This window comes from Coturnix japonica, chromosome 18 (assembly GCF_054131305.1).
Source record: "Coturnix japonica strain WE chromosome 18, WE-NBRP24, whole genome shotgun sequence".
Taxonomy (NCBI): Eukaryota; Metazoa; Chordata; class Aves; order Galliformes; family Phasianidae; genus Coturnix; species Coturnix japonica.
This window is the reverse complement of record NC_140680.1, coordinates 3,900,017-3,925,408: the sequence shown is the minus strand read 5'-3', so window position 1 is coordinate 3,925,408 and position 25,392 is coordinate 3,900,017. Positions and strand designations below refer to the sequence as shown.

The window sequence follows — 25,392 nt, the reverse complement described above, 5'->3', positions numbered from 1 at the left end:
AGCATGGTCGGATCCAGCGCTGGATGGCTGCTGCCACCTCGTGCATGGAGCTGAGCTGCGGGGCTGCTCTCATTGCACCTCCATCCTCCTCAAACCCACCTCAAACCCACCACAAAGGCTGAGAGCCACTGTATTATGGTGATGGGAGCACCAAGGGGATGCTGGCACATGTGGAGGTACAGGACAGCATGGTTGGACACATGAAAGTCACGTCCTGACACTCCTTGCACGCACATCATAGCATCCTGTGTGCACCCATATGGCACAGGTGACAGCTCCCAAACTGAGACCCCAGCACAGCAGTCCCACATCTTGGGCACAACAGTGCTGCAGTGAGTGGGTGTTACCCCATGCAGATGTTCCGGGGAGAAGAGCAAGAAAAAAAGACAAAAGCACAACAGCTAAAACCAGCAAACCCCATTTTTATTAGCAGTTAGTTCAACAGGACCTTACATTAGTGACTGGGACACTCTGAATGCAGCCCCAGGGGTGGGCTCGGATCGAGCCAAGGGGGGCAGAGGGGAAGGGCAGCACCTACCCCTGTGTCCCCAGGCATGGCTACAGAGGTTCATGCAAAACCCAAAGGCTGGGAAGCACCACAGCCATCCAGAACCAGGTGGAATGGTGGGGCAGAGCCCCTCATTGCTGACACTGTCCTGTTCTATGTCCAGGCTCTGCCATGGCACTGCAGGAGGGCAGCCAGGGGGACCCCAGCTCCCATCCTCCATGCATAAAACACAAAGGGACCGAACATCCCCCAGGTTGGAGAAAGCATTTATCCTCACCCCACCTCCCCACACCGTACCATTCCCAGTGGTGCTGCGGATGCCTCGGGGGCACAAATGGTAACGGGGTGCCCTTCACAAAGTGCCCCCACCCATCCCGACGTACCACCAGGGCTTTGCCCTTCCCCAGCCTCCAGCACACGCAGCAGCAGCTCCATCCACAAGGAAATCTGGGCCCTTACTCACATTAACCCATTAGGGCTCAACGTTGGCACTGCTACATCCACGGATGCTCACACACACTCATACACACACACATACACACACTCGTGCACTCACCACCAGGGCAGCCAGAGCCAGGGATGGGAGAGAACCTGCAAAGCCCACATGAAAGGAGGCAGCTCCCGCACGTCACCATGACAAGTATAAAGACACAGCGAGGAAAACTCCCATTATTTCCCCACTGACCTCAGTCCACCTCCCATGTAACAGCCAAACAGACCACATCAAACCCTCAGGGTTTAGGTACAAATTCTGGCACTGAAGAAAATAAAACAAACAACCCCAAACAACCCCCTGCAAAACTGGAACGAAACGAACCCTCCCCCCACACCCCGACGTTATTAAAATACTTTAGCTTTTAATATTCAAGAGGTTTGAAGTTCTCAGCATCCTTCCAACTGCCGTTAGCCCAATGTCTGCCTCGTCCTCGAGGGCCCACGCTCCTGTGAGCTGTGCTGGGTGCCTGCCGGGGTCATCAGGCACCTCTTGGGCTTTACCACAGGAAACACCACAATTGTAAAACATTGCAGAGCAGGTGAGGGGTCTGGGAGCAGCCCGGCCCCTTCTCCTACTTGACAGCGGTCCCACCGCATTGCCCACAGCCCGGGAAAAGGTTCAGACTGAAACTGAATGAAGATGAGCGAAGAAATAACATCCGTGTCTTTGAAACAAAAAGACACCTTTTTCTTTTTCATTTCGGGGGTTTTTAGAGCTGGGTTTTGGGGGAATCCAGCAAACTCCCACTTCCTGCTGCTGGGCTGGGTGGCAGGACGAGGTCTGGGTCACTTGGTGCACTGGTTCTTCACCAGCTTTTCTTCTGCTACAGCTCTGTACAAGTCACCTCCAGCGCACCCAAAGCTGCTCCCCCATCACCTGCTGAGGAGGTGCAGAATGGCTCCAACGCTGCTCACAGCCCAGGGCACTTAGGGTCTGTTTTGGGCAGAGAAAGAGGGAATTTGTGCCAATTCCCTGTTTCCTCCATCAAAGCAGGACAGGAAAGGACCTCACCATCAGGTTTGGGAATTAAAAAGGTAAAAACAAAACAGAATGGATGTGGGGCAGACGGAGAGGTCACAGTGCTGGGACCACAGAGCCAGGCCAGCACCCAGCAGCCTTCAACACAGCCATCCTGCTCGAGGGCTCCAGCATCCCCTCGAAGGCTGCAGCTGGATATTGCTTAGGGATGTGATCGGAGGGCAGCAGCTACCTGGTGCTCTGCAGCTCCTCCCGTAGCCAGGTGGGCAGCGTCTGCCCCATTTTGTACAGGAGCTTGGAGAGCTCGATGTTATGGTCCCTGTAATAGTCCCGCAGGAAGGCTCGTGACTGCAATAGGAGAACAGAGATAAGGGTTAAGATGACAGACTGCTTGTAGTAGAAATGCCAAGTCGCTGCCTAGAACAGTGATTGAGCACCTGGTGGGAAGGCAGGGCCAATCCAGGGGAGTTCAGGTGTATGCAATGAACCTGAGTGAGCAGAAAGGATGGAGCCAGGATCCACCCACCCCTCCCCAGACCTTATTTAAGGGTTGGCAGTGGAGGTAAAGGAGATCCCTGCCTACCTGAGGCCTCCTAAAGGTAAGCAGCTCTTTTCCTTTATTTCTACAGCTGCTGTATTTGGGCTTATTCTCCTTTGCTGTAGTTAGACTTTGCCACCTCACTGTTATCATGGTACTTTCCATCCCATTATAGCATTACACTGCTGCTACCACCCAGCCCTCTTCTGCTATAGCTGCACTCTATGTCTAGGACGCCATCCCAGCAAAGCTACTGACCCACTGAGGCTTTCTGCATACTCACATCTGAGTCCATCTCAGGGTATTTCCTCCCTTTGCTCTTCCCCAAGCATTTGGTTTTGCCTCCTTCTAGAAGCTGGCACCAGAATCCTTTCTTTGGGTCAAACCTGCAAAAGGAACAGCTGTGCCTCACCCTGCCTGCCAATGCAGGGCACCCTGCCCCAGCCTTCAGCAACAGTAATGCATTTCCCCTGGGTATGTAAGCTGGCTGGCAGGCAAGCCCTGCTGCACAGGTGCTGTTCTAGAGTCTATTTTTAATTTGTAGCCCAGCTAAAATCTCATTACTGACCAACCTGTACAACAGGTTTACCATACAGGTGCACCATAAGCAGACTAACAAAATCCATTTATTTATTACTTAAACTGCTCTGCAATGGGAGAGCATGGGAGGCTGCATGGGCTTTTATTGTTACCTTCTGTGGCACCTCCAGCTCTGAATGTTCTCAGGGGCCACACATCACTTGGGCCCAAATTTAGAGTGGCCAAACACACAGGTGAGACAGGCACAGCAGTAAATGTTCTGTTTCTTTAGGAGCTCTGAAGGCTTCTGCTTAATATGGTGGCCTTTATTTTCTGAAATGGTCCTGTGAAGGTGCCATACAATAAGCACTAAAAGCAGGTCTCAGGGTGCTGCCCTGGATGGCTTTGTTCTCCTGAGTTTCCGCTGAAGTAAAATGGAGCAATGCCTGCTCTGTGCCCTGTGGAACACAGCAAATGCTTTCCAGGCTGAGGAGTAAGGAAAGCTCAGGGTGGGACTTACGCCAGGGTTTTGTGGTAATCGATGAAGTTGGTCACACCTAGGAATTTCTGGACCGTTTCCATCACTTTGGCAGGTTCTGTTCGGAGCAGTTTGCCGTCCAGGACGAGAATCTGCAAGAAGGAAGGCAGGGCTGTGAGCTCTCACCTCCTGCTGGCTCTCAGCCCTGCTCTCCTGGGGCAAAACAACACCTTCTCTGCGTATTTTGCCATCTCAGAGCTAAAATTGCCGTGAACTTGAGGAGGGTTCCCTTTTTAATGCCAATAGTGAATATGTGCCCAGGTGTTCACTTACACTAGGTGTTGGAAAACTGAATGCAAATTAAAGTCAGAGCCAGGATCTATCCTGGACAAAATCAGAGCTTCAGCTCACGGCTGTCTAACCCACAGAGAGTCAGGATTATATTACAGCAATTATGGCAGAACCACACAATTAATAGACTTTATAAGGTTGAGTGATGATGGAAAAATCATTCAGCTGAGCAGAATCACCCAACGTAGCCCATACCCTGCCAGCAGCACACTCTTCACACCCCCCCTACCCCTCCTCCATGCAGGTCACAGCGGGGCTGAGACCTAACCCATTTCCCTTATGGGCAGTTTGAAGCCAGGGACAGCTTGATCTGCTATTTTTGTCCTGCTTTGGTGCTGCATTGATGCTGTTCAGGAGAGTGAGGTGTCAGGGCTGCCCTCCCTACCTGGTTGGCATGGTAGCTGTTCAGCCAGCGCTCGATGTGGGCGGCATACCAGCCTGGTACCAGGCAGCGGTTCTGCAGGGTCCGCAGCTTTGCAGCAGCCTCAGGCCCAGCTGTGATCACCTCATGGAAGGTGTATTTCAGGGCAACCGGGTCGTCGTGGGCTCGTTGATGCTTTCAAACATGAGCAAAACAGGTTCCTGAGGCAGCCAAGAATGGACACCAACTGGACCCAAACCCCAGGTTGCCTGCGAAGCAGTACAGCCTCCCGGGAGATCAAAGGAGCTCCTGACACAACAGGGAGCTGGGGTAGAGGAGGGCTGAGTGACTCACCTGATACCAGGAGTAGGCTCGATCTGCAGGGTTGATGAGGATTGTGATGACTTTGGCCTTAGAGAGCAGGGCTGCAGCTCGCCGGGGAGCCACTTCTGAGTCAAAGTAGTTGGCACTTTTTTCAAAGTAGAAGTCAGAGGTGGTGTTGGAGGGGATGGGGAAGAACTCCATGTACCTGAGGGAAGGCACAGAGTGAGGCAAGTGGATGGGCATCATGAAATATCCCCAGTAACGCTCTTTGCAGGTATCAGCCTCCGGACACTTTGTACCAAGCACTGCGGGCACTTAGGAAGAGACAAGCTCTGGCCACCAGACAGAGCTGCTGCTGTCATGAGCATGACCTTGTGTGGAGCAGAGCATGCAGTGCTTCCCAGCTCCTTAGACATGAGAACAACAGCCTCAAGGCAGCCTTGCTCCTACTCTCCAAGAAACTGGTGCTCCCAGTCTGTCCTCATGGCAGGGAGATGCAGGCTGACCTACCAGTCTATGCCCTTGTGATAGTTGTGTCCGTTGAAGAACTGTATCTCCTCAAAGGTCTCTGAGCTGGGGTAGTTGCTGCTCAGGTCCGGGTGCATCCCCAAGAAGAGATAAAGGGCAGTTGTTCCTTCAGACAGAGAAAATGAGAGCTGACAGGACTAGTTTCCCTCCCTGCTTTGCATCAGCAGGGCTGAGAGAGGCTCCTTGAGGGTGTGGGGAAGCCAGCAAGCCTCTTGTCATGCTCACAGTACTGAGGGTGAAGGGATGTACCTGTTTTTTGAGGCCCAATGATGAGGAGCTTTGGGAATCGGTCACAGGTCTTTTCTTTGGACCAAATGTCTTTGTGACGCTTGTCTTCACAGGGATCCTGAAATGCAGAGCAGGATGGTTGGAGACAGGGCAGCCTGGGAAGGAAGCTGTGTGGCTGCTCAGCCTCCCTGAGCTAGAGCATATGTGCAGGGTGGCCGTGGCAAAGGTCTGGGTTTATCTCCAGGTCCACGAAGCAAATTCTGTCCTAGCACCACCAGCGGCACCATGAAAAGGTGAAAAATACCTGCTTTTCCACAGGATCACAGGCAAATTCAGGTTGAAAAGGACCTGAAGAGGTCACTCAGTCCAACCTGCTGCTTAGAGCAAGGCCAGCTTTATCCCAATTCCCTCTCCCCAGCATAGACAGAACATTGGGCTGCTCTCTCCATTCCCTCTGCTCAAGGCACAGGACATACCTGCCACAGAGGGTCCTTCTCCTCGGAGAAGATCTGGAAGTATTTCTGTGCCAGCTGCACAGGCGGCAATGTCTGCAGCTTCAGGTTTGTCCAGGAGTTGAGGAAGCGGACCAGGTGTTTGAAGGTGTACAAACCCAGGCGGTCATTGCCGTAATTGGACAAATGGGTCATGAAGATGCTGATCTGTGAGAGAAGATGGAGCAGAGGTTAGCAGGACCTCACCCAGCCACCATCCTGCACTAACAGCCCTCTGCTCCAGCTGAGTGCACTGGGGATAATGCCAGCAGCAGCAGAGGACAGCTCTGCAAGAGATGCCTCCTGTATGATCCCAGGCAGCAGTACTCACAGGGTTAAGGAGCACCGTCAGGAACAGTTCGCCTCCATTGATGATCTTGTCCAGCTCACTGGAGCCACCAGGGTATTCGTTGTAGAAGATGGTGTGTGTGAAGAGGCCACAGGTTTGCCGGGGGAGGACCTGGGGAAGGAGAAAGATGTGTCTGGAGCAAATGGAGGAGCCAGGCCATGAAAAAGCCACGCAGCCTCTTCTCCCAAATTCAAAAAAAGGTTCTCAACCTCTCAGAGGTCAGGATCAGCTCCACTATCCCTTGACTTGAATTCCGCTACTCACAATGGATGCAGATGAACAGATGGAGAGGCCACAAAGTGTCCTCATAAAAAGTTTTGCTGTGAAGGACTAGTAAACAACCCCATCAAATCAACAGTCTCCTTTGGCTGGAGCCAAAACATCCAAGCCATCCAGAAACCACACATCAAAGTTTTGGCGGTGGAGGCAGAAAAGAAAAAGCAGCAGAGATAAAAAGTAGCAGAGATAACAGCTGGCTGCCTACCATGATGCCGTTGTGGATAAAGCCACGGCGATAGCGAGCAGGTTTGAGGTGGGGATATTCTTCTGTGCTCGTGACTTTGATTGACCAAACTTGCTTCCAAGCTTCATACAACTGCACATGGACAGGGTAGACACCCGAGTGGTGGGGGGCCACTGCATACCCCATGTCAGTGGGGATGCCGTGCTCCTACAGGGAAGAGATTAGAGATTGGGTGACGGGGAAGAACATGGAACCACCACCTGCCAGATCAACACAACCTCCCCCAGGGACTGTCCCTTCCCAGCCATAAACAGTCCACCTGCGTCTTGATGAGCAATAAGGGCTAGGCTGTTCCTACACATCTTCCCCTAATCAAGGCTGCCTCCATAAAAAGGAGCTCAGCAGAAGATTTGCTGGGTGGACAGCAAATCCAGAATGCTCCTCCTGGAGCCATTTCTGCTTTCACCAAAAAGCCAGAACCAGCAAAGCTTATTGGTGAAGATTGTGCAGGGACAGCTATACAGGACTGTAAATTGATTTATGTCAGTAGGCACAAAACAACTTGGAAATTTTCAGCTGGACGCCTGCCCATCTCTTCTAGCACAAGCAGAAATGCTCCAGTCTCACTCTTTAATTAAGACTCTCTAATTAACAGGGAATTAATTCAAGTCAGATGAAGAGCCATCTCTCAGACTACCAGATCCAATTATTATTGCTAGGCCTGCTTTTACTGGATTTGGATTTCAGACAGCTGTGAGCAAATCAGTTGATCACAGCATGACTTGGTGTCAATGCTGACTTTATGTGGGCCAGATAAAGGACTTTCCAGGAGGATGGACAATCTCCAACCAAGCCAAAGGTCAGAGCTTGCCCTTACAAAGAAAATGAGTCCCTCGATAACTCGGCCTGCAGAGGGAGTTTCCAGCAGTGAGATCCTTGCAGGCACAGCCACTCTGACCCCGCGCCAGGATGCCACACGGGCCAGCTTCAGTGCAACACCAAACCACAGCGTGCTAAACATAAACCTCAGGCTTGGTTAAAATCCAACACACAAACCCAAGTGATTGCTGCCTTCTGTAGCGCTGTGGGTTTGATCTCTGTGTTCCCATGAATGCTGCCACAGAGCAGGCAGCAGCACTGGCACAGCTGCAGCCGCACAGCTGGAGTGGAACAACACAAGGACAGCATTTCCCACTCAGCAGGCACTGGGGCAGCTCATTGTGACAGAGGCATGTTGGCTGGTGTGGGTAAGTATTATTGCTCTGAGTACTGGTGTATAAATGGATTTAACCACCGAGTTACAAAGGCAGGGTGCTGAGCCTCAGAAGATCCTTGTCCCAAATTTACACCCAGGCAGACAGGAGAGGGGGCTCCTGAGGCTCATTGTCATCAGCTTCCTTTGTTCCAGCAGAGACTGCCACCCTGGGAATCAGAGCTCTGTCCACGGAGTAAGGAGATCAGCCTAGTGACCACAGGAGGTCAAGGCCATTCTCTTTGATTTCTCAGCAAAATACAAAGGCCTGTTCGTAGCCCTCACCCCATCCTCCCCCCATTACAAGCATCCCTGCCGGCGGCATCTTACTCACGACAGCGAATTTCTTGTTTAAGGTCATCTGCTCAGCAAGAACTGACTGGTTGTGGAAGAGGTGAGGCTGCATGTGGCTCCACATGTGTGGGAACCACCAGAACTCCTTCACATAGGACAGCAGCAGATCATCACCTTCATCCTCGGCATCGGTACCTGCAGGAACAACACTTGTCACTGAAGGGTTTGCAGAGCTGCATAGGGTGTCCCTGGGATGAACGAGTGTCCCAAACAGAGGTAAGAAGCCAGGTATAAGGTCCTAGCATGGGGTGCCTGCTTCAAGGAGCTCTCTCATGGGAGTGGGAAAGCTCCTGGAAGTGAGCTGCCTCATGGGCACCTCACCTCTGCTGGCTAGGCAGAGTGCTTTGCAGCACAGCCCTGACATCAGTAATGCACTGATGCATGAAGCAATGCCCTTACTCTCCTCACCTGTGTGGAAGAATTTCCCTGAGTATCCCAGGTTGAAAGTGAAATTCGGGATGTGAGTACGCAGCTCATTCTGTGTGTCAAACAGTGCCTGAGAGATGGAAAGAGAAAGCAAAATGTCCTCAGTCAGCGGCAGCAGGGGACAGCTTCATAACCAGGCCTCTAGCAAAGCCCACAACAAGGCAAAAACCCACACCTCTAAGCCCTATGAAGAAGAGACTCCCATAAGAAGGATGCTCTTAGGACAGGGAAACTCACTCCTGAAGTAAAAAAAAAAACATCCCATCCCTCACCCCGGTCCCAGGTACCCCCTGCCATCCAGCCAGACTGTAACAGCAGCACCTTGACATCTTCCACCTTCATGCGAGTGCCTTCTTTGCCCACAAATATATCATCAATGTCCACCAGGATGTAACGATCGAGGGGCAGGGAGAGCCTCTTCCCTGTCAGGAAGGAGACAGCGTCCACGAAGACCAGCTTGTGCAGCCAGAAGTTGAGGTTGTTGCCAAAAAGCACCCTCTGGATGCCATCATGGAGGCCCAGGTCCTGCATCACTGTGGTGTGCAGCGCCGCATCCACACTCATATGTGGGATTGACTCGGCTGACTTGGTCTTGGCCAGCAGGACAGGCTCATAGGTGGAGTGGTTGGACTGGAAAACGGTCCAGTCCTCACCAGGGAGAACACCCTTCTCCACCTCACTGGGCCGGGTGATATACAGGAGAGGTGACTTGGGGTTGATGCTGCAGTCCTTCAGTGCCAGGTTGGAGTGAAGGAAGAGGGGGAAGCCCTTCAGCTGTGCGCTCAGCAGACTGTTCTCATTGGCCTGTAAGGAAAGAAAAGGGTTAAATGAGACAAGACAGAAGCTTCGTTGGGGGGCTGAACAGATTGGGGGAGTGGAGTAGCTTACCACCCCTTCACAAACAGCTCTAGCCCACCCCAGACTACAGCCGTCACTCTGCACTGCAGGCAATGGGTCCCTCTCTTATTGCCCAAACAAGGGTCACCCTCATCTGCAGCCACCTGCAAATCTTCATTTCCATTCCCTGCTCTCCCCCCTGCAGCACTCTAACAGGACAAGACAGGCAAGGAACCTGCAGAAGGACAGCCCTGGGACAAACTCCTCCTGACATCAACACCTGTGGCCACACAGGCTCCCCTCAACATCAGCCTCTGCTATGTGGGCTCAGCTCATCCCACACACCCCCATACCTTGAAGAAGCCAATGATGCCCACGCCATATTCCACGCAGTACTTGTCCAGCAGCTCCCGATTCCAGGCATCCAGGTTGACGTACTTGAGGATGTTCTCATAAATGATGAGTGCAAAGCGTCCCCGGTCTTTGTCAGTCAATGTGGGCATGTCCCCCTTTCCTGGGGCAATCTCTGTCCTGTACTTGAAGCGGCTTGACTCCAGAATGGCCACAATCTCCTGACCCAGCTGGGAGTAGAGGCTCTCCACAAACACCAGCACCAATGGGTCTGTGCGGGAGGAATCGGCCACTTTGAGAGCCTTCAGTGGAAGCAAACGGGAAGGGGCAACCTTGGGTTCATCACAGTCTGGCCCTGGCACATCTCCAGAGGGCTCCAAGCCCCTTTTCCACCCATATAAATAATATGCTGAGACAAAAACACTGAGCAGGCAGAATGCGAAGAGCAGGAGCAGCACGACCTGGGGAGATATCTGTCGGATACCCCTCCGGGCCCTTGCCAACACAGTCATCCTTGCATCCACAGGCAAGTAAGGGCCCCCTCCCCTGCCCTCTCGAGCCCCAGGGGAGGGGAAGAAACGAAGACCACCACAAAAAAAAAGGGAAAATAAACTGGAATAATGCTACTGATAATAAATTAAAATCCTAGCAGGGTGCCTGTGCGCACACAGGGTTTCTCCCCTCCAGCAGTCCAGCGTCCCTCGCTGTCCGCTTCATGTCACCATGGCAAACGTGCTGAGAGTCCCCGTTCCCAGCTGAAATCCCATGGCCTCAGTGGGGTGAGGGGGCGGCAGGAGGCCTCGGTGTGGGTCTGGGCAGACGTGCAGGCATGGTGGCTCTCTGGGGTGCCTCGCTCTGGTGGCTCCACGTGCAGCCCTGTAAGAGAGGGGAGGTGAGCACAGCATGGCCATGGCTTGGCTTTCTACAATCACTCTCGGTGAGTTGCTGGCATGTCGGGGCCTCTTGGCCAGCGTGCAAGGGTAGGATGCATGTGTGCTGCGTGTCCTTGGGTGCCCAGTGGGGGTGGGAGCGTCCCTGGCCAGCCATGGGCCCCCAGGGCTCTGTGAGCAAGCAGAGCCCTTCCAACAAGCAGCCCCACTCCTCCCTTCCCTGCTGCAAGCATGTGGCCCACACCCTTTTATTTTGCACAGGCTCCAAGGCTTTCCAAATGCATTCACCGTGAGCAGCATCGAGCCAGAGCTCACACATTCACGCTGTGATGAAGGTTCTTGGGGCACAACGTCCCTGAGCCACATTCCCCTCTGGCACAATGCACTCGTGGGACAGGGCTGGTGGCAGGAGGGGGCTGTGGGCAGGCGGCCAGCCAAGGTCAGTGAGACAAAGCCTTCTTCTGAGGGAAAGGCCAAGGCCAGCAGGAGTGTCCACGTGGAGCCAGAAGGACCTTGGGATTGTTTTCCTTTTCTCTGTGTAAGGCCAACTTGAAAAAGGAAGAAAGAAGGGCAGACGCCACTTGCTGGTATGTAGGTCCTCCTGGAGCACCAGCCCAACTCTGGCTGGGCAGAGCTCTCTGAACACAGCCCCTGGGTGCTGTGGGAAGGGGTTTGTGCAATCAAAGCATTACAGGGGATTGGGAGAGAGATAAAAATAGAGCTCTGGCATCCTGGCCACAGTGGCAGACATAGAGAAGGGATCTGTCCCTTGCCCCTGCCCTTGGCATGGCTCAACCCTGCCCAGAGACAGACCGAAAGGGCAGCCCAGCCCCTTGCTTTCACACCTTGCAGGGTGCTGGGGTTATTCATAGCTCCCTTGGGAGCCCATCCCCAAAGGTCTGGGCTGGGAGCAAAGCTGTGCAGGGCTGCACAAGTGCGCAGCGACCGGATAAATATAATCCAGAGAATAACGAGATTAAACGTGGCCATCTGAGGAGTAACGTGGATTACAGGCTGCGACTTTGTGGGGTAATCCTGTCATTCCTGCCCTTACCTGCAGCAAGGTCTGCTCCATGCCCGTGCTGTACCCTTCTTTCCAAACCTCCCAGCACAGCAGAATAAAGGGAAAAAGCCAAAAAGCTCTTTGAGTGCGTTAAGGGAAATCCTTGGGGAAAATCCATCCTCCCTGGCAAACTGGGAACACATCGCATCCCGACTGCAGCATCCCATTCCCCATCAACCTCTTTACCTTATCAGGAGGGCAATGCAAGCACCGGAGCTGCTGTGTTCCCATGGCTACCAGCAGGGAAGTGACAGCCGGTGGATGGAGCATCACCACGGCCGGTGACAAGGGCTGGGGCTGCGCATCCATCCATCACTGCCTGCCAGCAGCCTGCCAGCATGATGAGTTTGGGAGCAGGGGACAGGCAGCTCCCACTGCCACAGGTTTAGGTCTGAGAACAGAAGTCCCAGAGCCCAATAAACTTGTTGTACTTCCATTCGAAACAAACACGTGAATGTGGTGATAAAACAGAAACAAAACCCTTCACAAGAGCTGGCAAAGCAGCAGCGTGAGTCAAACTTCCTTTTAACCTGATTTTCAGAAGCTGCTCAGGTGCCTCTTAAAACCACAGCGGTTACTTAAAAGACACCAGCTGAAAACTACAGCTGGGTCTATGATAAAGGAAGGGTGAGGGCATGGGGCGGAAGGCACAAAGCTCCCCATGAGGAGCACCCTGCCGCGGGCTGCCGGCCAGCTTAGGGCCAGTGGTTGTAATCCAGGAGGCTGACAAACAGCATCAGCATCACAGCAGCTTCTCCAGCACAGCCACACACCCGCCCAAGCTACAGCCATGCAGTGCAGGAGAAGCACCCCGAAGCATTGCTCTCCTGCAGCATATCCCCTGCTGCCACCTCCCCACAGCAGCACATGCTCCCTGGTGCATCCCTGCCTTGCTACTGCTGCTCCTAGTGGGCAGGGATGTGGGACAGCCCTACCTGAGCTCATTGGCCACCCGAGATTTGCTTATTCTTCTCTCCCAGATAGAAAAGGGGAGAAATATTGCCAGAAACTGGGACACAGGGGAGGGAAGTTTCCCATCACCAGCTGGACAGCCCAGGAATGGAGATACTGGCACTTCCCAGCTGGAAAACCAGAGAGGGATGTGAGGATGAAGCCACCTCCATCATCAGCATAAAGCACTGTCCCTTTAACCCCCAGTGGGATTTGCAGGGATGCAATGGGAGGATTAAATATAAGCAAGGAAATGCAAATAGATCCAGAGGAAAGAGCAGGGCTGAGTGGTCCCAGCAGACACGCACGGCAGTGTTGATTTAATCAGCTGTACAACAGGTCCAGCCACAGGTGCAAACAGCAAAGACCAAGGTGGCTCACAAGCCAAATAAATCATCCATCCCAGCACAGGATGCAGCCTCAAATCACTGCTGTGCCATGGCCAAGGGAAGCTGGATGCTGAAATCACCTGCTGTCCTGGAATGCTCGGAGACCTGCAGGGCACATCCCTGAGCAGAGGGGCTGCTGAAGTTATGGGGCACTGTATAAGTGCTTACTAGCAGGGCTATGTCTCACCTAGATGAGGAGGACTTGAAATGGGAGCCATGGCCCTGCTAGGCAGAGAGCTGCCATGCATAAGCAAGCCAGCAGGGTTAAGCCCAGATGGACAAAGATTTAGATGAATGACATAAGACTACTGTCGTGGACTACACTGCATAGCTCAGCAATTTACAATCACTTCTGCTTGCTCCATCACTTCCCTTCGCACATCCAGGCTTTGGCCAACCCCTCTGAGCTCTCAGACAAGCAAGGCAGATGCAAAGCTTTGGCCACACTGGAATATCCATCCCCAGTGGGACCACAATGCCATCCTGGCTGTGCCCTATCTCTCCTGCATCTCACACAGCCTTGCCAGCATCCCAAGTGGTCGCTGCCCCTGCAGCCCTGGGCATCATGGGCTACCTGCAGAAGATGCACAAAACCAGCCTAAATGATTATTAATAGGTTTAAATTCCCTCTACAGGGAATTTCCCCTCGCTCTGTTGGTAATATTTAGATCTTAAACCATTGAACTAAGCACATCCTTAGAGAGGAGATTAATGCCATCATATTATTCAAGACACAACCGTGAGCTTAAGACAGGAGAGTGTGCATTAGAAATGAAGAAGTAACCAGTGTGAGAAATCTCCCTTCAAACATCCACTTCTGCATCACTGCTTTATCAGCCACTGACTCCTGAAGGCTTTCCCCCAGCTGGGTGGGATGCTGGCACTGGGGAAGCTGCTCCAGCATTCCTGTATCACTTTTGGTACAAACAGCCCCATTTTGGCCAACCTGGTCCTGGCTCTTCTCAAGGCGACCTGCAGGGCTGCTCACTATCAGAGCAGTTTTATAATGCTGGATAAGGAATGCCTTAGCCGTAGATTACATGCGCTTCTTAAGTGCTTAGCAAACAGTAGTTACAACATGCCAGGGATAAAAACAAAGTGCTTACCGGCAGGGCCATGGCCCTAACCCAGCTATCCTAAGGACAGCGGTATCATTTTCCTCACCCCAGCACCCCAGTGATATAAAATAAAGAAGGATGAATGCACCAACGCACAGCCCCAAGGTTGGGGTGCCAGGGATGTGCTTGGTGTCTCCATAATGTGATAGACCAAGCAGCAGCAAGCGAGAGCACTAGGAAATGCATCTCAGACCCACCAGGGGACTGGGTAGAGGGACCATTGGGGTGAACTACTGCGGCCAAAGCGAGCCCTCCCTCCTGCCCGAGCTGCGAGATGAATGATGCACCCAGTAGAAATGGTCAAAGTTCTTCCCATAAAGAAGTTATTTTTGGCCACAGCGTCTGGCTCTGAAAGAGACATTTTTCACCCAGACAGCCCCATTAATGCTTGGGTTTTACTGGAAGAGATAAAAGTAGCGTTTTGCTCAGGTTTCCTACAAAACCAGTGGTGAAAATGTTTCTCTTCTCGGGGAGGGAAGGGAAAGGCGAGTTTTGGTGTGGTGCTTTTTGCCCTTGAAGCCTCGGGAACACCCTCATTCAGGAGGAATTGGGAAGCTGAGCTTGGGGAATTCTCCCAACCCTTAATTGAAAGAGACGCTTAACGAGGAGAGTTTCTTTTGTCTGTTAATTGAAACAGGTTCTTACTGACAAAACTCGCCGTGAATTTTAAGTGGGCTCGCAAGGGGGGAAAAACAATCCCCTCAATGAATCAGATTTTACTGCTTTGAAATGTGCCATGACAATTCTTGCTGTTCTCCCAAGCGTCCTTAGAGCCATTCTGGATAAGCAAGGTCTGAAGTTCAAGCATCACCAGAAAGAAAAAGGGCTGAAGCAAGGGAACCTTATAGGAAGTTTTTAATACATAGGGGTAGGCAAGGAGTCGCAGGCTGCAGTGTCACCTGCTTGCTGTATAGGGACACCAACCCAAATACGCACCCTCTTGTGAAGGCCCCAGTGCCACCTTTTGCTACTTGCAACTTTGCTCAACCAGGTTTTTGCTGGTCCTGTTGCAAATGGAGGGGAAGGGAAGGAGGGCTTAGCTCAGCTGCAGAACGTGGATCATGAAGCATCCCCCCCAGAAAAGGTACAGCCCCATAGTCATGCAACATCCCCACTCTGCTGCTGCTGCCCAGGCAGCGCCACTGGAGCCCCCCGGTACAGAGCAGCTGCTTCCTTTTCTTGACAGCTTCCCATGACGAGGAATTTGACATCTGCAGGAAAACAGCCTCAACCAGTTGCAGAAGAACCACCAGCTGTTCAAGGGACAGCGGGCCTCCCCGCCATACACTAATCTGGCCCCAAAATGTCACTTTTGCAAATGAGCATCCATAAAACTGCAGTGCAAACTAACTGAAATCATCCCTGGGAACCACTCAGGGCTGCAGAGAACCCCCCAGTGCCCAGGACTGGAAGTAATGGCTGTGGCACTGTGCAAGCTGCCACTTGCATCGAGGGGCTCTGGAGATGCTCCCTCGGCTCCCATCCATCTTGCTTTGGCCCCTGGGTGCTCACAGTGTGTGGGATTAGGAGTGCAGTGTCCAATGCCTGCTGTGGGTACAGGCATGCCCTGGTGTTGGCTCCTGATGACCGGTGCTCAGGGAAGCTGCCTCCAAGGTCAGGGCCAGGCCAGACAGAGGTCAGATCTTTTCTTAGATCAGTGAACGTGGTTGGAAAACCTGGCACAACCCGGACAGGAGGCACCCTTCGGGCCCCAGAGCACATCTGTTTTTTCCTAAAGGTATTAGCTGAGCTAATAAAAGATATTACCTCTCCAGGCAAACTTTGCCACCCTTCAAAAGTACCCGAGGGCTGTCATGCACCCCAGCCCCGCAGAAGCACAGGCAGCAGGTGCAGAGCATGGGAGACACTTAGAAGCTGCGGTGCTCCCTTCCATCGGGGCAATGCAGGAAGGAGCTGACCCCTACGGGGAGGACATGTCCCAGCCAAGCAGCTCCAGCCCCAGCCTGCAGCCACATGCAGGATTTACAGCTCGGTATTGATTCATCTGCTGCAAGCCCTGCCATTACAGTCGATGGCTTCTGCAGGAAAACAATATGAATCATAAGCTACGGGCTGCCCTCTCCCTACATCCGCGCTGTGTGACTCACCCGACATTTCCAGGGGTCCTGCAGCAATAGCTGCTCTGCTGCTCCACTGAGATGGGTGCAGGGTGTTTGGAACACACTCACTTGAAGACCAAGCACACACAGCCCCCTGGCCCCAAAATATGCAACAGCCCCCAAGGAAGCGGCATCGCACATGGCCTGCTCCCAGACCCCACAGACACATCCTCCTCTTCCCATGGCCGGTTCTAAAGCCATCAGTGCACACCTCAGCCAGAAATACCCCATTACCCAAGGAGCCCAAAGGTCCTGAGCTCCAAAAAGTCCATTCAAGCAAGGCTAGATGGATTGGAAACCATAGCCATTCAAGACCATAAAGCAATTGCAAGATATAGGACCTTAATAACTTGTTTCTCTCTGCTTTGAGCCCTAAAATAATTCTAGCAAGACTTAAGTCAACAGTCAAAACTAAAAGAGATGAAAGAAAATAATAAAGTCCACGTAGAAGGTAAAATCCCACAACCAACCAATGCCTTATGACCAACTCCACTCACTGACCCCACTCTGCACACAGCCAAAGAGCAACCACTGGGGAATGGCAGCCCACTGGGCAGCACCTTGCTCCCCAGATCCCCCTTGTCTCTACTTACAACGATGAAGAGACAGCTAAAGGTGTAATTTTCCCAGAGAAGCAACTCCATGGAGCTGTCACTAATGCAAAGGATCATGTCTGCCTTGCATAGGGGAAGCCCTGATACCCAGCACAGCCCTCAGCTCACCAGGACAGCATCCCTCCATCCCCTGCAGGGCTTTGGGCAACTGGAGATGTCCCCAAAATCAGAGAGAAGCAACTGCAGGTGGAGGGGGCAGGTGCTGCTGGTGCCGCTGCTACAGCAGGGACATGCTCGGCTGTGCAGTATTTCACCACGACACGTTCCTGAAACAGACATTCATCATTCTCCAAGCTCCAACCTAGTTTCTGACTTGCGAGGCATCTTGGTTTTCTTTTTTTCTTCTGTTTAAATTACCACCAACAGAGCATTAACATACATCCTGTTCTAAAGTACTGACAGCTCGACACAGAAAGGGGGGAAAAAACCAACAAAGCAGCTCACGGTCTGCTTAACAGGGACGGGTTTCCCATCCCCACCAAAACAAAAACAAAGCAGCCCCACCAGCATCCCAAAGCGAATGGGAAAGGCTTTGTGTGCCTGAGCTTTCTGGCCCTGGAGATGCACAAGAGAGGAATGTCTTGTGGTTTCACAGGCTGCAGCCCACAGGTGGGATGGCACAGCCAACAGCAGAGTGAGCATCTGTAGGGTGGGAGCCTGGAGGTGAGCTCAGGTGATCCCAGAGCCACACGAGCATCCAGAGCCACAAGCATCGCTGTGTCCTTGTCTGTCATTCCCAAAACAAGCTGTGACACAGAGGGAAGATGCTCGGCCACCCCACCAGAGGCCGGTAAGGTTTTTTTCCTGTCTTATCAAGCCACGCACGTTTTTTTCTATTGTTTAATTTCCTTCTTCTCCACCCACGGCAAGTTCACTCAGAAGCAAGGAACTGATTTCCTATTGAATCCGTCCTAGTTGTTTTATTTGGAAAACAACGACTTCCTCCATCACGGCCCCGTGTGCAGCTGATGGAGTGGGCACAGAGCTCATCTCCTGCTTCGCACCTCAGCCCCGGATGAACCAGCCCAGCCCCAGTTCAAAAACAACACAACGCTCTAGAGATTAAAGTAACAAAGATGCTGCTCTGCTGCAGGAAGAGCTGCTGTGTTAAGGCTGTCGGTGACAACGTGGTGCTGCGAAGCGCTGAGCACAGGGAGCAGCAGCCACGCAGCAGCACCAGTGGGAGTGTGGGAAGGGAAAATCCCTGCTTGAAGGAGGCTGTGTTTATAGGATTCAGTCCAGGAGGAGCATAAGCCTTCCCGGTGCCACTGCTGGAATGCCAGGCAGGGGACAACCTGCCTGCACAAAGGCAAAGGTGGAGTCACAAAACAAAAGATGGGCTGGGGGATGGATACAGCTATACATTAAAGCTCCGGGAGTTTGCTCATGGCTGAGTAAGTGCAAGGATTTCTTCTAGAGGGGATTATAAGGTGCTTTATGGAGACTCAAGACACACCAAGGAGCGGACCATTACAGCAGTTCTTGGCTGTGCTGTTGGGATCTGCTTTAATCCTTTATTATTTTTAATTAATGCCATTTATGATCCTCGTGAGCGGGGGACACTCCAACCTACCACCATGCTGAGCTCGGCTCTGACTCTCAGAAGCCATCTGCACCCACTGCGTGCGGTACTTGGTGCCATGCAGAGCCTGGGAGCTTTCAGTGCACAACACCAGGCAGCTGCACGGCACATATCACTTCTCCTCCCAGAGCCCCCATTGTCACTTACTGGGGGATGGAAAGCTTCAAAGGTATTGAGGAACCTGCAGCTTCACGGCCCATGAGCTTGCTGCAGGTGAGGGTCAGATGGAGCTGTGAAGTCCCACGGTGCTGCTCACACCTCTGGTGAGCAGCTGACTCACTCTGGACACCTTGGGAAGATCAGACGAGACCCCGGGGACGGCAACAAAGCAACAAGAGCATCTTCACGTGAGGCCCGGGGGTTCCCAACAGGCGGCACGGCCCAGCAGACAGGGGGGCACGGGGCACGGAGTGCCAGCAGCGTGGGAGCGCAGCAGCCGTGCCATGGGTGCAGCTATACCTGCAGGTGACCCGGGGGTGCAGCTATACCTGCAGGTGACCCGGGGGTGCAGCCACCTGCAGGCGACCCGAGCTCTGCCCAGCACAGAGCGGAGCCGGGGCCCCCCCAGCACACAGCAGCAGCGCCCCAAACGAGCGACACGGATCCCACCGCCTCCAGCACCTCTCCGGCCCCGGAGCTCCCGACTCGCCCGCGGGCAGGTGGCCCGGCCCGGCCTTCGTCCTCCCGCGGGCAGCCGGGCTCGGCCTCGCCGGCTCCGTGTCCCACCGAGCGGCGTTAACCAGGCCGGGGCTCCGCATCCCCCGAGCCGCGCCAACGCCTCCCGCCCGCAGCCCTTTGTCTGCGGCCCCGCTCCGCAGCCGCCCCGCCTCGCTCGGAGCTCGGCTCGGCCCGTACCTGCATGCCCCGCACAGGGCCCCGCTCCGGCTCCGCTCCGCCCCGCCGCTGCCCGCTCGCCGCACAGCCAGGCCGCCACCACCGCCGCTCGGCTTGGCCCGGCCCGGCCCGGCTCTCCGCCCCGCCAACGGCACCGCCCCCGGGCCCGCCCGGCACCCCGCCCCCCGGCAGCGGCAGCGGCTCGGCCTCGCACCCAGAGCCCGGCACCCAGCGGCGGCGCGGTGGGATCTGGAGCCGCTGCCCCCCATCCCCATCACACTGCGCGGTGACGAGCTGGAGCTGCCGCCCAGAGCAGTGCCCCATCCCTGGGGGCGTTCAGGGCCTGGTGGTTGGCAGCCCTGCCAGCAGCGGGGGGTTGGAGCTCGGCGATCAGCAAGGTCCCCTCCAACCTAAGCCATCTATGTACAGAACCCTACGTACAGGGTTTTCTTTTCCTTCAGCTGTGCGATAAGCTCCCAACAAAGGGTCCCTGACTGTTCGCTGAGCCTGGGATGTGTTTGATGTGTTCTGTGATGTCCCACCAGGTCCTTCCCTCCCTACATGATGGGGTGTCCTGAAGGGTACAGCCCCGGCAGTGAGCTCGGTGTAATTGGCATGTCAGGCTGCTGTCTCCTACAAAGCATCCTTTTATCTCTCCCCTGGTGCGTGTGTCAGATTTTTGAAGCCAATTAAGTCTGAGGTCGTCCCCATCCTCCTCTCCAGCTGCAGAACTCAGGCTCTGGATGATGAAGTGCTGCTTCATCATAAAGCTCTTCCAGCCTGACTCCAAGACAAGCTCAAGGTGCACATCTGAGTGAAGGGCTGGCTGCATCCCAGACCTGTGTGCACATACACAGAATTCCCTTCATTCCTCAGAGAGGGGAGAAACAAGCTTCACACAGCTCACCTGCTCCTACAGGCAAATTGCTTTAGCACTGGGGTTGGACTTGATGATCCACAGCGGTGCCTTCCAACAGCCCCTCCCAGGTGAAGGGAGCTCAGGCTGATCATCTGTGTGAGATGCCCAGGTCTGGGTGCATCTCTGAGGGGCAGCTCTGGGGCTGGAGGGGTGGTGCAGAAGGGCACAGAGCAACGTGGGCTCCTCTTAGATGAGAGGAAATGCATGAGGCTGGATGAGCTGATTCGGAAACAGAGTACTGAGACATAACAGAGGAAGGAACAGCTGGGAGCTCTGCACCTACTTGACCTATCCCCAAAGCTCTGAGATCCCATCCTGGATTTTGACGTGCTTGCAAACGACAGGGGAATGCCTTGCCAAGGCATTTCAAAGCAACGCTGAGAAAAACAACATCTTTCCTGAGATCTCTCTACATCCGTTCCAAGGCATGACAAACTCGTGCTGCTCCTGCAGGGCTGTCTCTGCTCTGTGCAGCATTACCAAAGCCCAGGGCAGGGGGCTGGGCATGACCAGAAGGGCATGAAGATGGACCCAGGAGGCTCAGGTCCAGCCTATGGGGATGGGATGCAGTAGCAGGTTTGTCTGGGCTTTGCCACTCCAGGAGAGCTTCCTACTTGACAGCAGGCAAGGAAGCACTTCTAATTGAATACAACAAGCAGAAAAACAACCCAGCCCCCCACATTAAAAAGGAAATAATAGGGAAAAAGACAAAAAGAATCACAGACAATTATGGCTGCAAATTTCCCAACACACTCTGTTCATATGTCTGAAGGTCCCTGAATATCTTCCCTAAGCCAAAGTTACTTGAAAGCTCAGAAAGTAAAAAGGGACAAACAGGAAATTTTTCAACCGTGAGCTGCTGTAAATTCTGTGAAAGGAATTTTTTTCAGCCTTAAATGTTTTGCAAACTCAGCCTGAAAATGGGTCCGAGCTAGGAATAGCTTTATGAGGCCAAGCTAACCTCTGTCAGAGCTCTAACAGAGGCGGCTCATGTACAAATCATCGAGCAAAAAGCCAACGATGAGTAATGAAAGGCACACACCAAACTGAGGACAACCTCCAGAATCCACAATCTCCAGCCGTAACATTTTCCACTGAATACTGACTTTTGAGAAGAAGGAATTTGTTAAACACTTGCTTAGGCATCTGCTAATACATTTGTTCAGAAGCATGACCTATTCGCCGGGAACAGAAGGCTGCTCAGAAATACATTCATATTTATTAATACCACTTCTACCATTTTAAATGAATATCAGACAGCCTCCCCCCAACCCTTTTCCCTATCTTCTGTTTGCAAATGCAAGGGAAAAGCAGTTCCTTCCCTGCATACTTTGACTTAAAGGCTCTTCTTCAGCACATCTGTTAGCAAGAAGTTGAGCAGCTTTCCTCTGTGTTGTCTCCAATTTATTAATCAACACCTCCAGCTTCCTACTGAGTTACAGCCGAATTATGGCCCCCTTGAAGTCCATAGCAGTACTTCCACTGACTTCATTAGGACCAAAACTGGCTCTTGAAGTCTCTGCCAATTCCTTAAGTGCTTTAACTTCAGCGCTGGAGATTTCTTTTCTTCATTGTCTTATGCCTGTTTCTGACACATCCTTTTACATGTGTGCATGCACAAACCGCATTTCTAATACCAAAAAGCCCAACAGCCTTAATAGAAAGGAAATACTTTATTTTTCAGTTCACCCAAGAACGGCCGCACTCGGGACCTGCATTTCTCACTATAAGTGTTATTAGAAGAACAATACCATTGTGAAGGACGTGGAGATGCTTCCCACCAGCCCCACACGCAGACACTGCTCCATGTGGCGTGAGTTCAGCCTCCAGGAAAAGTTTTGGCCTCTCCCATCCGTTTTAAGGCCACCAGACAGGCCGTCAGTGTAGTGGCAGCACTCAGCAAGTGGTTCATGGGAACAACACAGCCCCAGGAACAACGGCCTTCCAGCACCAACAATTCCCACTTGCGGAAAGCCCCGAGCCGGGTGCTTCACGGGTCAGGCCAAGGCTTCCTGCTGTCCTCATCCCAGCCAGGACTGGTTCATGCCAGGACCTGGGCAGAATGAAGGGTCAAGAGCAGCACTTCTATTTTTGTTGGCTCTTGAGCTCTCATTTTGTTTAGTCACTGGCTGAGTTATGAAATCTGCCTGCAGCATCACTATGTCTGTGGTTTCCCATGGGCCTTTTACACAAGGAGCAGCTGGAATTTTAATTACCCATTAAAAAGCTAAATCTTGGGGATTTCTCAAAGCAAATACACATCATTTCTGCCACTGACCCCACTGTGGCCTGAGCATCCTTCCGGCCAGGCTGGAGGACAGTCCTTGCAGCTCATGCTGGGTGCTCCACTCGTGACTCATCCCAGCCTGGGAAGGTCCTCAGTGCTGGTCCTGGGAGCTACAACATGCTGTCATGGGCAGCATTTGGGGCCTGGAAGTGCTCTGAAAGGCAGGAAGCTCCCTTGCAGACACACCAGGACTCATGCAATGCGGGAAGGGAGAACTGAGAATTCATCCCTAGGAGTGGAAAAACCCCAGCCCACACAGTGCCATAAGGGACTTGATGCAGAATGCCTCCCAGCTGCTTTGGGACTGTGGGCAGAGCAGCATTTCAAACTGCTGGCTTGCTGGAGTTTTTCAGAAGCTCATCTGGAGCCCTGGTTTCAGCTTGTTACCCTGTCAGTGGAGGCTTGCCCATTTCCATGCCTCTGGCTTGCATCTGTTCCACAAGGACATCTGTGAGCGGGCACCAGCCTCAGGGTAGATCATTGCTGTCTGCACTGCACACGCATGCAGGGCTGTGCTGGAGCACAGGAACTGCTAAAAGGGATGAAAAAATCCTCACGGAGGTGAAATGCAAGGGAAGAAAGGCAAAAGAGAGGGAAACAGTAACTCATATCAGAGGTAAAATAGGATGCAGAAAAGTCCCTGTCCTCAAGACTTATGTGAGAGCAGGAGGCAGGCCAAGGGCAGTGGTGGCAGGGGGAGATCAGCCTTGTGCAGGCCAACGGCCCCTTCATTACCCCTTCAGTCAATCAATCCCATGTCACTGGAGCCCCTGTCTGGAATTACAGCAGCGCTGCCAATGTATATTTTAAAAGACTCTCATCCAATATTTAAACAGGATGATCCCTGGTGCAGTGGCAAGCTGCTAAGGAAGAGGGGAGCAGGCAAGGTGGCCCACAGGGTCAAGTGGGTGTTATCATGACATCTGTGGGCACAGAACGCTTTCCTGGGGGAAGCCCGGTGCAGGGAGGTGCAGGGAAGCACTATGGAATAAACCTGTTCTCCCCAGTGGCAGCTGGGAGGGCTGCATCCAGGAGGGACCTTGCACGCTTGGCTAGAGAAGGGTAAAGATACCCTGAAAGACACCAGCCTTGCTGTGTACATGGAAGCTGCTCCTCTGGGGACAACTGGAACAGCAACAGCATCAGAAGCAGAAGGCTGTGCTGTCCAAAGGGGCTCAGCTGCAGTCGTTCATTGCACTGACCTCTTTTCATGCCCGAGCAAAAAAAGCTCCAGGCACTACAGAGGTTCAGAAGTTTCCCACCAGCCAGCAGCAAGTTCTGTTGTCTAAGCAGAGGCATTAGACTTCCACAGCAGAAGTATTTTCAGGCTTTCAGATTGTGCAATCCCCCCCCATGGAACAATTGTATGGAGCCTCCCTCATACCTCATCTGCAACCATCTGCTTCTCCTCTGCTTTAATTGAGGAGGTATTTATAAAAGCAGAGCAGGATCAGGCCCAAAAAGCATATTGCAAATGCTATTATGTCAGATTTGATCTGTCTTTTTTTCCAAAGGTCTTTGATGTTTCCCATCTCTCTCCTGAGCCCTATTTAAATCAGTAGGAACTGATTTAAATATTCACTCGCTGGATTGCCTTAATGTAAAACTTTACACATTGGCATTCTATTTGCTATAGAGGTGGAAGAAATCTCCCATGATAATTGTTCTAGGAGGGAGACCCCGCACCATCATTCACAGCTACAAAGTCTATGTCACTAACATCAGCCTTCTCAACCGAGAATTATGTGCATTTAAATCTCTCCCACCAGCTCCTTAAGAGAAAATGCTCTGAAGACTTCCACATATTAAAATATCTAAGTACATCCCTTTACGGGTATAATTCCAAAATACCCCCTCATAGACTCATACATCTTCAGTGAGAATGACAGAAAACGCTACGCATCCAACTCTTACAGGAAATAAGGAAGACATTAACAGCATTAGAAACCTACTTGCTTTCTGCAGAGATGCCTTAGCACAAAGCAGTGTGTGCAGCTGGGCTACATTAGCAGGTAAGCCTCATCCACGAGCCTCCTGGCATCAGACAGCTGAACAAAGGGGCTGAAGGTCCACAATGTCAACAGGGATGTTTATTGTAGAGTCTGTCTGTTTGGTTTTCTTTAATGGGTCAGGCAAGGTCGCTGCACATTAAGCTTGGGGTTTAAGGTCTTAATCAGAAGCCTTGAACAGAGCGGCGGTTGTCCTTCTGGATGAAGACCTTAATAGCTCAATACCTCAATAACTAGGAGTCACCTGATGGCACGATGGGTTAGGAGCGAAGCAGAATCTCCCATTCTCCATTCAAGCCTCTTGCACAGCGTGGGATTTTGTTGGCTTCAAACAGAGTCATACTTGCACCCTCTTTGTGGCCACTAAGGTTTAATGAAGCCTCAGTGGAAAAACAATGCTGTCCTGTAGAATTACTCCAGGCTTCCGCAGGGGACTGGAGCAACCCCCTGTCATTTGTTTATGAACAAATGTTCGTGCAACCAGCTCAGGCCTGTGTTTGTAAAGCTCTCCCAGCACAGCTCTGTCAGCAGCACGAAGCTGGCGCTAATGCAGCGCCAAGGAGAGCAGCCCTCAGGTGTGGGGCACCTGGTGCAAGCCCCATCCCATAGGGAGAGGACTTGTGCCTCACAGACATGTCGTACAGCACTATTAAGCAGCGTTTATAGGTACGTAACACAGCCCTTATCGAACACGAAAGGAAGAAGCTCTCAGGACAGACTCCCCTCAGGGAATGGGATGGCTCGGAAAGATGGCGCCGCCATCTTGGGGAGAGGAGACCGGAAG

At 52.7% G+C, this 25,392-nt stretch overlaps 1 protein-coding gene across 4 annotated transcripts; it reads right to left on the bottom strand.

Annotated features, from left to right (window-relative positions):
- Positions 1-402: 402 nt before the first annotated feature.
- Positions 403-25,392, bottom strand: NDST1 (N-deacetylase and N-sulfotransferase 1). Of its 4 annotated transcripts, none has more exons than XM_085519159.1 (16): positions 24,552-25,392; positions 9,835-10,708; positions 8,966-9,448; positions 8,627-8,714; positions 8,199-8,353; positions 6,634-6,819; positions 6,132-6,260; positions 5,786-5,968; positions 5,331-5,427; positions 5,064-5,187; positions 4,584-4,758; positions 4,254-4,424; positions 3,560-3,669; positions 2,804-2,906; positions 2,215-2,330; positions 403-1,937 (listed from the first exon to the last, which is right to left on the bottom strand). In XM_085519159.1, the coding sequence occupies exons 2-16, from the start codon at positions 10,342-10,344 to the stop codon at positions 1,931-1,933; spliced, it is 2,637 nt and encodes an 878-aa protein (XP_085375285.1). In that variant the 5' UTR covers positions 10,345-10,708; positions 24,552-25,392; the 3' UTR covers positions 403-1,930. The 4 variants fall into 4 exon arrangements, with proteins under 4 accessions (XP_085375285.1, XP_015731344.2, XP_085375287.1 ...); XM_015875858.3 differs by lacking the exon at positions 24,552-25,392 and adding an exon at positions 19,415-19,514; XM_085519160.1 differs by lacking the exons at positions 403-1,937; positions 24,552-25,392 and adding an exon at positions 19,415-19,514 and having other exon boundaries at positions 2,072-2,330.